We start from the raw sequence: 12,899 nt of genomic DNA on the forward strand, positions 1-12,899 counted from the left end.
AATACTGTTTATCCATAAAAATAATGAAATACTGTCATCTGTGAAAACTTGCATGAAGCTAGAGGACATTATGTTGAGTAAAATAAGCTGGGCACAGAAAGATAAATACCATATTATCTCACTCATATATGGAATCTAGAAAGATGCAGAGAGTAGAATCATGGTTAACAAGGGCTTGGGTCGTTGAAGGATGGCAGAATTTGTGAGATATTGGGCAAAGGATACAAAATTTCACTTAGGAGGAATATGTTCAAGAGATATATTGTACAGCATGGTGACTATAGATAATAATATATTGTATTCATTAAAAATGCTAAAAGAGTGGATATAAAGTGTTCTTATCACAAAAATCATGACTATGTGAGGTAATGCTTATGTTAGCTAGATTTAAGCATTCCACAACGTATATATACTTCAAAACATCATGTTGTACATAGTAAATACATAAATTTTATCTGTCCATTAAGAAATGATTTAGTTCAGTTCTGAGACAAGACATCACTCTACCCTGCTGTTCTCTAAATACAATTCAATAAATGCTCATGGCAGGTTTCTTCATAACTATTTTACAGGTGTCCTTTAAAGGGTGGGTGGTTAAACAAACCTTGGTACATTCATCATTAGAGTACTAGTCAACAATAAAAAGCAATGCAGCAACTTGGATGAAATTAAAAAAAATATATGCTCAGTAAAAAAAGCTAAATCCAAAGGCTTACATACTGTGTGATTTGTTTACACAGCTTTGATGAAAATTTTACATTACTTTATTTTTACTTTTATTTTAGGTTCAGAGGTACATGTGAAGTTTGGTTTGTGGATTTTTGTTTTTTTGGTTTTTGTTCTTTTTGTTTTTGTTTTTGAGAAAGGGTCTCACTGTGTTACCCAGGTTAGAGTGCAGTGACATGATCGCAGTTCATGGCAACCTCCCCTTCCCCAGTAGCTGGGATTACAGGCACACACCACCACCCCAGCTAATTCTGGTATTTTATTTTATTTTATTTTATTTTATTTTTATTTTTATTTTATTATTTTATTATTTTATTATTTATTTTGTAGAGATGGGGTTTTGTCATGTTGCCCGGGCTGGTCTCAAACTCCCGGACTCAAGCAATCAGCCTGTCTGGGCCTCCCAAAGTGCTAGGATTATAGGTGTGAGCCACTGCACCTGGTCCAGGTTTGTTATACAGGTAAAGGGTATGTCACAGGGGTTTGGTGTACATATTATTTTGACACCAAGGTAAGAAGCATAGTACTTAATAGGGTACCCATGTTTCTGCAAAGGACATGATCTCCTTTTTTATATGGCCGTGTAGTATTCCATGATGTATACGTACCACATTTTCTTTATTCAGTCTACTGTTGATGGGCATTTAGGATGATTCCATGTCTTTCCTATTGTGAACAGTGCTGCAGTTAACATGAACATGCATGTGTCTTTATGATAGAATGATTTATAGTCTGGCTGGTCGCAGTAGCTCATGCCTGTAATCCCAACATTTGGGCAGCCAAAGCAGCCAGATCATTTCAGCTCACGAGTTTGAGACCAGCCTGGACAATATGGTGAAACCATGTCTTTACTAAAGATACAAATATCAGATGGGTGTGGTGGCACAGGCTACTCAGGAGGCTGAGCCACAAGAATCGCTTGAACCCAGGAGGCAGAAGTTGCACTGAGCTGAGATAGCACCACTGCTCTCCAGAGTGGGTAACAGAGTGAGACTCTGAATCAAACAAAAACCCCAAAAACCAAAACTATTTATATTCCTTTGGGTATATACGCCAGTAATGGGATTGCTGGGGTGAATGGTAATCCTGTTTTAAGTTCTTTGAGAAATCTCCAAACTTATTTCCACAATGGCTAAACTAATTTACTTTCGCACCAGCAGTGTATAAACATTCCCATTTTCTCCATAACCTCACCAGCACCTGCTTTTTTTGACTTTTTAATAATAGCTATTCTGACTGATGTGAAATGGCATCTGATTGTGGTTTTGATCTGCATTTCTCTAATGATTAGTAAAGTTGAACGTTTTTTCATATACTTGTTGGCTACATGTATGCCTTCTTTTGAGAAATGTCTTTTCATGTCCTTTGCCCACTTATTGATGGGGTTGTATAACATTCTAGAAATGACAAAATTATGTAAATAGAGAACACATTAGTGGTTGTCAGGCATTGGGGAGTGAGGCATATGGGAGAGAAATCAATATGGATATAACAAGACAACATAAGGAATCCTTGCGATAACAGAAATGTTCTGTATGTTTACTGTGGTAGCACATACGCAGATATAAATGGTTAACAAAATAGCAGAGAGCTAAATACATAGTATAAGCATATGCACTCACACACACAGAGGAATACAAGTAAAACTAGGGAGATCTGAATAAGATTGATAGATTATATAAATGTCAATATCCTAGTTGCAATACTGTACAATAATTTTGCAAAATGTTATCATTGGAAAAAACTATGTAAAAGGTACATGGAATCTTAATTATTTCCTACAACTGCAAATGTATCTGCAATTATCTCACAATAACATCAATAAAAATGATTTTATAACAAATGAAAGCAATCAAATACTAGTAAAATTTAGTACATTTCTATGTCCTTGTTATATATTTCATCATTTAAATATAAAACAAAGCGAAATAATCTAAAAAGAAAACATTATTTTATACCTCAAACCCCTGAGATTATACACAATTGCATATTTCTGTAACTTCAGTTGAAAATATGGCATCCATAACCATATTAACGTAGTACGGGGAGTTTAGGAGGATCCTAACTTTTGGCTCTCCTCCCTCAGTTAATTATTGGAAGCTTTGAGGAAAGATGTCATGAGAAATTTTTGATTCAGTCAATAAACATTAATTATTCTTTTGTCTTGCTCTTATAAATCACTGGCCTATCTACAATGGGAGGCTACATCTTTTAATTAATATACAATACTTTTCAGTTCTTAGTTGTAATTATCTTGTATGTTTTAGATTTCACATAACGCTGATGAAACCCACTGAGCTTTTAAAAGTACTCTAGGATACAGGATTCACATGTAAATCTACCACAATAAAATGACTTTTTACCAGTTATTCCTCCATCCCAGAGCTTCATTTTATGTTTATAACCTTATTTTAACCTTACTTATTCTACTTGTTATGTTAAAATTGTACTTATTTTACTCCTCCCAAGGTTAAAATAAGAATTAAAATATCATTTATTTTTGTTTTTATTACTTTATTATCTCCATAAAAGTCTAGAGTCACTAGCTTCTTTTATCCATCTTTGGTGCTGGTATAAAAACACATTTCTTGCTTCATGTTATGTCTTTAAGCAGCATCACTTTCTTTGATTTTCCTTTTCCAATTAAACCACTATCTTTGAACTTTTTAATTTTCATGGATACATAATAGTTGTGCATATCTGTGGGGTACATATGACATTTCGATACATGCACACAATATGTAATGATAAAATCAGGGGATTTAGGATCTCCTTCAAACATTTATCATTTCTTTGTGTTGGGAACATTCTGAATCTTCTCTTCCAGCTATTTTCAAATATACAATAAAGTATTGTTAACTATCATCATCCTATAGTGCTATTGAATACTAGAACTCCTCCCTTCTAGCTGACTATATTTTTGTACCCACTACCTAGCCTTCTTAATTCCCCTCCCCCACTCCTCCCTGCCTTTGCTAACCATCATTCTATTTACAAAATATCACGTTCTCAGTCATATGTGGTCTACCTTTTTTGTTTCTTCTCTATTTCTGTTATTTTCAGTTATTATTTAAATAACAAATTAAACTCTTGTGGTTTTTTCCTATTTTTTTTATAATGATAGGTTTTTAATGCCCTATTTCTCCCTGACAAACAACTAGACACCCTGAATACTAGTAGATTGCCCTAGAAACCTGCCTCCAACTGGATCTAATAACTGAATTCAGCTTCTCAAGTCCTAATCAGATTAAATCAGATTTGGTATGGCATAGTTTTGTATATTCTTAAAATAGTACCAAGATTACTTCACCTACTCTACTGAACAGCCTAGATGAATCTATTTGTTATTATTATTGGGAAAATCTAAGTTGAGTATGAACTAAAATTCACTAACACCCTTTATTCCTTCTTCCTAATGTCCTCACTTATTTATTTGTCCTACTGTGATAAATGTATCTTAGTAAGGCCTTTCGAAATATTTTATGAATTAAGGCTGGAACAAAGTAGATAAATAGGCAAGAGAGAATCTATCAGAAAATTAAGTAAAATAGAAAAAAAAATCTTAATTACGGCTTTGACTTAGCTCACGGACTACCTCTTCTCCAGCTAATCTGCACTTTGCTGCCAAAGACATTCTCCTGAAGCTTAAATGTGAGCATCTCTCTATTGAAAAACTCAGTGTAGCTCAAAAATATCTTAAAATGTTCTCATGGTATATGAGGTCTTATAGAATTTAAGTTCAAGCTATCTCTCTTCATTCCCCACAATGTTCTCTGATAAGATGGTCCTCTGTTCTGGGAGCTCAGAATCATACTCAGTCCTGTAAAGAAACTGAGCCTTTATCTATGTATGAAAACCTAGACAACGTCCTCATCTGTATTATTGTACTTAACAACCTGCATTATGAAGTCCTTGTGTAAGCAGAATAGATCTGCCCATTCAATGGCAAATGCTCCTCAAAGACAGTTATCAGAAGTCACTCAGTAACTCTAAGGCCGTCTTCAGTATTTGTAGGTCTGCAAATGGCATGGGCAAGAATAAAAGCCAGTGGTAATAGTAACAACGTGCCCCACAGAATTTTATCTGGGTCACATACATGCACTCCTCTTGCTCCTGTGTGTAACTTTGGACTTTCCCTCAGATTCTATCTGGCCTGATTGCAAGGATCTTTTAACGTGATTATCCATTCTGGAGTTTGTCCTTGATTACCTTGACAATGGCTCCTAGCTCTACCCTTACTACAGTGTGCTCCTCGGTTATACATTATCTCAGTTATCATAGGGTCAGCTCACCTTTTTGGCCTTGTAAAGATAACAGTGCTTTAAATTTTTGGTTTATTAATTTATTCATGAACATTTAGTAAGTCCCATATTATACTAATCATTGAAGACAGAAAGCCAAGTAGAACAGGTTCCTTGCCTCCAATTATCTTGCTTCTCTGAGAACGGAAGGTAAGAGTCAGGCTGCATCTATCAGGCCATCTAACTACTACGGTCTTTTTGACCCATTTGTACTGAAATGTTTTAAACCAGATACACCAACACAGTTCTCTAGTTCCTCAGCCTCTAGACCAAGAGAGAATATGTTTCCTTGTGAATGCTGATCACACTTTGCTAATAATGAATGTGTGTTTAAAGTTGAAAAAGAATAAAGGAACACAGCTGGATGTATTAGTATGGGCTCATGAAAGAGACATATCCTTGGATGCTGAACCCGCATAGTCCTGTTACTTCATGGATGACACAATGAACTGAATCTAAGACACTTCTAAACCATCGCAGCCTGCACTAGAGCATTGGCAAACTGGAGGTGCTGTTTTACAAAATGAATATATGAATGGATGAATGGTGGATGGATGAATGGATGCTTTTTCAATGGCCTATATGTTCTTCCAAATATTTTTGACCATTAAAAGAATTTAAAGTCTAGTTTGAATTTCATCTATGTCAAGAAACTATCCAGTGCCCCTAGTTTAAGGTGATCATTGATTCCTTGAATTCACATTCAGACCACTGAATTCAAATAGTTTATTATTTAATCTGTACCTGTATAATTATGCAATTATTGTAGTTATGAGTATATGGTTGCTTTAATAAATTAGAAATCCGTTGATATCTGGAAATACAGCTGACCCTTGGAAAACATGGGTTTGGAGTGTATGGGTCTACTTCTACATTGGTTTTTTTCAATCGAACACAGACAGAAAATATTGTATTGGCAGATGTGAAACCTGCCTATAAGAAGGCCTGATTTTTCATATGCATGGCTTCTGCAAGTCTGACTAGGGGAAATGATCATGCATAGATTTTGGTATATGTGGGGTCCTGAAACCAATTCCCCATGTCTACATAGGGATGACTGTATATCTTATACCGATGCCATGCCATGGACTATCATCCTGCCTGGCAGGGAACAGTCACTGAATAAATAATCTGTACATGAGTGTACTTCCTAATAGATAATCTTGGATCATCCATCTATGTTCAGTCAATATGTAGAAAAGATCAGCATATTATTCATGACATATTAAATACACACTTATTGAGTACTTATTCTGGGCTTGGCAAGGATGTGGTTAAAATTTAATCACCTTAACACTTGCTCAATGTGTGAATAATATGACTTTACCAAATCATATTGTTACCTTATATCCTGTTATTTTATAAACAGAGATATAAGTAATGACCTCAAAATGACTTTTTGAAAAGAATAAATTAGCATCTAATAAACAAATACACAGCTTTAAAAATCATCTTGTTGCAAGGAAAGGAAACAGAACTAAGTATTTTCATAATCGAGTACAAAGTTAAGAACTAAAGTGGCATTTAAAGTTCTAACAGAATATAGAGAAAGGGCCCAGGGAATTGACTCACACTTATGCTATGTAGGAAAAGGAGTGCTTCATATAATACTTATTTCATAGGGTGAATATGTGTGTGTATATATATATATATGTATGTATGTGTTTGTGTATATATGTATGTATGTGTGTGCACTGACAATCATAGGAAAGAGCATTTTCACATGTAAGCAACTTTGCAAACAGGGAAACAGAGGCAAACAGAAAATGCATGTTTCCTAACTGTCAAAGCACACAAAGGTCAAGTCTTCTCTCAAACCCTGTTTCAACTCTATTCAGTCCATTGTTACTTCAAAACCATTTTAATATTTTTCATTATATAAAAGCTGTTCCTCTATGAAATTAATGAAAGTAATGATTTTTGCATTAAAAAAAAGTTGTTTATCCAGAATAAAAACAAAATCCCTGAGACAAATGGGGAGACTCAGGAATTTTCCCTTTTTTTAATCCAAGCAAGCCAAGGAAGCCGCAGTATACATACATATAGCATGTATATATTTAACTGATCATCTATAGGAAGATACATACATTCAATTAAAATAAATACTATACTATAGGTATGTGGTAAAGACCAATTTAGTGGAGCAAAATTCCATCAGAAAGTTTGCTCAAGTTTTAGTTTTTCCCAAAGCATGTGAATCACAGATGCTACTTTTTAAAATATCAAAACAAATACTTTGGGCTTATTGTGTAGACAGACAAGTTATCATGGTGCATATACCTCTCTTTACAGCTACTCCCTATTCAGAACATCAGAATAAAGACAGAAAGAAGACTGCAAATACAGCTTCAGTTTGATTTCATACTGAAATACCCACTATAGGTCCTCTGTAGTAGGCTGGTTGTACTGGCAAAACAAAACAAAAATTATTATTATCACATTCATTCAATACTTAATATGTACTAGTCAATGTTCTAGGATTTTTGTACATGCAATTTCCTTGATGATCTCAGAACTCTATCAAGTCGGTAGATAAAGAACCTGAGTCTAAGTCACATGCCCAAGGCTATAGAGCTCATGAATGAAAGGTCAGAATTCAAACATCTTCTGTTTGACTTTGAGATCTTTTTCTTGATCACCATATTACAATGCGTTTACTATTCATAATAATATCTATTATCCCACTTAGATGAGAAAACTGAGGCTCAAAGCTCAGTATCCTGTCAGAAGTTTTTCTTCTATGGAGTCATCCACTGAAAATTAAATCAGGTTCAAAATTATTAATTCAGTTTCTCCTTCAAATCACCCTTCCAAATTACACTCTGCCACTAATAATTGGGCAGATTGGGACACCCTTGTGAAGTCACTATTCTTTGTTATTTATCATTTATATTCAACTTATTTCCTTGATTATAAAAAGAATAATATGTTGAAACCAATAAAAACATATGTTTCATTCCTACAGTAATCAAGAAAAAGTGGATCTGGTTGGAAAAAGCATTAAAAAAAGCCCCGAGTTATTTTTGGCCCATACAGCATCCCCAGTACACGTTCTCCCTGTGGACACAGAGCAGCATATGGCTGTTCTTTTCACAGTTCAGGCTGTTTACTCTGAACCTCTAGGTTACAATATGTTTTGTAATCACTAATAAGGACCACCTGCCTCTTGAGAGATTCTGCCTAATAAAATAGAGAGACTCATTGTTCAAATTCACTCTCAGGTAGACAATACACGCCTCATGTGTGGGCCGAGATTACTGAGTAGAAAACTTAAACAAATTATGCTGATTGTAATTGCCAAATTAAGAACATATGTTAGTTTCATAAAAAGAAAAAAGAAACAGTAATGTTTGGAACAATAAAGACAATGCTTTTGAGGAAATGAAATACCTAATATATTTTCCAGGAAAAAGAAAAAGAATAATCTACTTATTTAAAAAATTCATTCAATCCACTAAGAGATATTCAAGGCAAATTTACTGCATTCCAATATGCCTAACCATATACCCTCTTTGTACAAATTTATACTATGGTTGAATTCAGCCAGAAAAACTGGCTCTTTGAAAACAAGCAGAGTTCAATCCAATAACTGACTGATAAATGCTTACCACTGAGAATGTGAAAGCTATCATAAATCTGGTTTAATAGAACAAGAAGAGATGCAGTATATGGATAAGAGTAAATCCTCCTGTCAGTATCCTCCTTTGGCCACAGTGACAATTCCCACCAGAGGTCGGGCCAGATTAGCAACCTCTCTCTAGGCTGCCATTGCAAACCCATATATATATACCTTCATCAGTGCACCTGCTCCATTGCGCTAGAGTGGTTGGTCCGAGTGTTTGTCTCTCCTTCTAATCTGTGAGTTCCCCGAGAACAGGGTTCACATATTCACTATAGTCTCAACACCTTTTAACAGAGTATGAGCACAGACTGAATTTCCCAAATCCATTCAAAAAACAACTGCCTAGGTGATGATATCTATTCACATGGTAGCACAGGAAAATAAATTTATCTTATATAAAGTTTGTTTTTTGAGTGCAGAGGGATTTTCCAAGTATTAAGGCCAATGTCAAAGACAGGCAGAAAGGACTGGCTGTGGGGACAGTCAGCATTTTAAATGCAGAGACTGTCTCTGAACTTTCTCACACAAACTCAAGTCCCTCTTCTAATGGGACCTTCGCTTTGCCCAGTACACTCATTATCTATCAGGTGTCTCACTGACCACATAGAATATTGAGATACTGAATTAATCATAAGTAACATTTATAGATCTCAGGTGTACCGAACACTGGGCAAAGGGCTTTGTTGTATTACTTCATTTAATGCTTATTACAACCATATAAGGTGGGTGCTACTGTTTTCATTTTAGACATGATAAAACTGAGGCAAATAATTTTTTAGTGCTTTGCCATAGATCTAAGCAAAACATTAACAAGTTGGTAGCTTGCCAAGCACTCTACTACTCCACCTTCAAGCAGGTGACTAATCCAACTCCTAAGGATAAAAGTCATTTGATTTGTCCTGATAATCCTCAGAATTCAATTCTTAATTTATAACCTCTCTCCACAGTGCAATTTATTGTTTTTTCTTCTAAGAGATGCATTTTCCATTTCGGTAAAACCCGCAACGCTATCTAGTTATAAATGATCATAATCATGCATGAGAAATAATTCTCACAAATTGTTTTGATACATTTTATGAACAACAATACAGTCATAAACATAAAACTTTCATGCACTGTTAAATGTACATAAAAGAGCAGCTTGAGATTCAATAGGAAGTTTATAACTACATTATGCGTATATGGCGAGATGTGTATATATGTGTACTTGTGTGTAAAATTATGTTATGTAATGGTGTTGTATGTTAGTGTATATATTTCTCAAGCACTGGATTTTGCTGTGTAAATCCCTAATCATCAGAATATATTAATGATAGGCAGTCTGACATTAATAAAAGTCAGATAAAAAGCTTTCCTATCTTAGACCTTGTCAAAACATTTCTGTCTTATTTCATTTCCCATAGGTCCTCTTTCAAAAGGGCTTCTGTCAAAAAGCTATTGATTATCAATAACCTGTGGCATTATCAAAGTTGTGTTTCAATAAATGTCAATATGGATTGCAGAACAATGGATAAGATTTCATGAAGCACCTAGAAGTAGTAAAGTATTGATATGTGGCCTTACGTATCACTACAATAGTTAGAAACATAAGCTGTCTGTGCATTATTAAATGCATAGCTGTAATAATTATGAGGAGAAAAATAAATCATAATCTCCCTAGTTTTGTAATTTCTCATCGTCTAATTTTCTGAGAACTTGGGTGACTGGTGCTGCATAGACATATCACTTTGGGGGACATATTTGGAAATACAAAACAAAAAAATTGATTAAAAATATCAAATTGATGTCTTCTGATTAGGTTCAAACATGAGAAAGCATGTATACACTCTCACAGTATTATGGTAGCTCTGAGAATCAAGAAGAGTAGATGTTTTTTGTTAGAGGAAAGAGTGAATTACACATTAAAACAACAGAACAGAAGAATAATATTTTCCTAGTTTATTTGAAGCATTTTTAAAACATCCTACTGTCTACTGTTCTTTTTTATGGATTTTTTTATTATTATTATACTTTAAGTTTTAGGGTACATGTGCACAATGTGCAGGTTAGTTACATATGTATACATGTGCCATGCTGGTGTGCTGCACCCACTAACTCGTCATCTAGCATTAGGTATATCTCCCAATGCTATCCCTCCCCCCTCCCCCCACCCCACAACAGTCCCCAGAGTGTGATGTTCCCCTTCCTGTGTCCATGTCTACTGTTCTTGTAGTTATTTCCTGGCCACCAAATTTCTGTGAAAAGTCCTACTTTTCTGTGGAAGAGATGCTGGATGAATGAAATCCAAACCTCAGCTGAGACTACAGAACGTGCTCCATACTTCTCTATACTTAAAAAATCCAGTGTGCACTAATATGGGGCAAAGGGCTGTTAAAATGTGAAATAATTCTTCACCTGGTGGTAAGTAGATGCTGCCCTCCCTGCCCTCCCCACCCCAGCATCCACAGCCCTGTGCACTGATTTCCTGGGCCTCCCTTATCCATCAAGTTCAGAATTGGTTTCCTGTTCCAGAGCCCCTTAGGACTGAAGAGTGATGGTACCTAGCAGCTCTCCCCAAATCCCCCAAAGACCTCTGCCCTAAGAGAGCTCCTCTGAGGGAGTGCCCACCAGCCTGAGACACCTGATGAAGTTCCTCCTCCGTACTGCCATCCCCACGTGCTAACCCCACTGGGTACCCATCAGACTCCAGCCGAAAGAAACAGAACTCTGGGTGATGGTGCGGCACCTGGCAGGCAAATGCCCAGGTGCTTTTGGGCACCAATCCCAGGCCTTGGGAACTTGCTTCCGGCTGAGCTCTTCAAGTCGCCCTCACATGGCCACTTGTGGAAACTGCAGAATTAATGGACACTGGACCTGAAGAGTGCCTGCGGCAGACAAAAATATCAGGTAGCTCTAAAGGCTGTTAAGTAATCTGAACATCACCCTTCCCTGGTGTTGCAACTGAAAGAGGCAATATAAACACAGAGTATGATTCACTTCTATCAACCAGATATAGCCAGAAGGTCTCCCCTTGTGATGTGGCAAAGGTGATGTGCCCCCCTTTTTTTTTTTTTCTTGAGACAGAGTCTCGCTCTGACGCCCAGGCTAGAGTGCAGTGGCGCGATCTCGGCTCACTGCAAGCTCCGCCTCCCGGGTTCACGCCATTCTCCTGCCTCAGCCTCCCAAATAGCTGGGACTACAAGCGCCCACCACCACCCCTGGCTAATTTTTTTTGTATTTTTAGTAGAGATGGGGTTTCACCTTGTTAGCCAGATGTGACCTTTTTTTAAGCCCAAATTCATAAATGAGGGCATATTCAGTCGATTCCACACCACCTCCAACACACAGACATACAAAAAATGTACAAAGATTACAACAAATGACTCTTTCATAAAAGGGCAAAATTTATCTAAGGGTATAGTCAATTGCAGAAAAAAAATCAGATCATTCATTAAATTCTTACAGATATCAGGAGATTTCTCTAAAGAGGCTGAAGAATGTCCATAACATTTTTAAATTGAAGAGAGAATCAAGTCATACATTTTCTAAGAGTTTATTTATGGGGAAAACCTCTTCTAGCAAAAGTTATACACTTAAAAATAAAGCATCCCTCCTGGAGAGCTATATACATTAATACATGTTTATAACGATACTTGCTTTTAGATGAAGCTGATTGGTCCAGTGGCCGATGACTTTGTACTCTGTGCTTTTGTTGGTTATTTGATACTGGAAGATATCATAACGTCCAGGAGCATCTCCGTTTTCATTAAAAGTGACAGGAGTGCCAGCACTGCCTATAAAGATTTAGAAAACAATGTTAATAAAGTTTTAGTAAGATAGCCCACTGGGTTTATTTTTCTTTTAGAAGGAATGGTAGATAAAAATATATTGTGTGAAGTAAGTGATACAAAGATTGCAATCCATACAAGGTCATTCTTGATAGCATAATATCTTTTACATGAAAAAGAACCCCAGACATACACACACGAGTATGTACATATTAGAAAGTATTGTACATATTAGAAAGTAAATGATGAGTATCCAAGTTAAGCAATGCACATAACAGCTAAATAAATAAAAGTTGATAGGCTGAATATTCAATACTGGCTACATAGTATGATAGTTAATAGAGAAAAATGTAAATGTTTTGAAGCATGACAGCTATTGTACAATACGAACTACAAACAGCAATTCAAAATATGGCAGTAGAACTTTCTGGCCAGAATCCTGAGTTTCGCTTTTTCCAAACTCTCTAAAGCAGTTAGAGAGCA

The 12,899-nt window shown here is 35.9% G+C and overlaps 1 protein-coding gene across 3 annotated transcripts in view; it reads right to left on the reverse strand.

Annotated features, from left to right (window-relative positions):
• GRM8 (glutamate metabotropic receptor 8) overlaps positions 1-12,899 on the reverse strand; it is an 818,692-nt gene that overhangs the window by 160,554 nt on the left and 645,239 nt on the right. For all 3 annotated transcript variants that reach the window (XM_057302755.1, XM_055115364.1, XM_057302756.1), the window contains exon 8: positions 12,286-12,422. In XM_057302755.1, the coding sequence (XP_057158738.1) occupies positions 12,286-12,422 (137 nt within the window). The remainder of the gene's footprint in view (positions 1-12,285; positions 12,423-12,899) is intronic.

The sequence above is a fragment of the Pan paniscus genome, chromosome 6 (assembly GCF_029289425.2).
Source record: "Pan paniscus chromosome 6, NHGRI_mPanPan1-v2.0_pri, whole genome shotgun sequence".
NCBI lineage: Eukaryota > Metazoa > Chordata > Mammalia > Primates > Hominidae > Pan > Pan paniscus.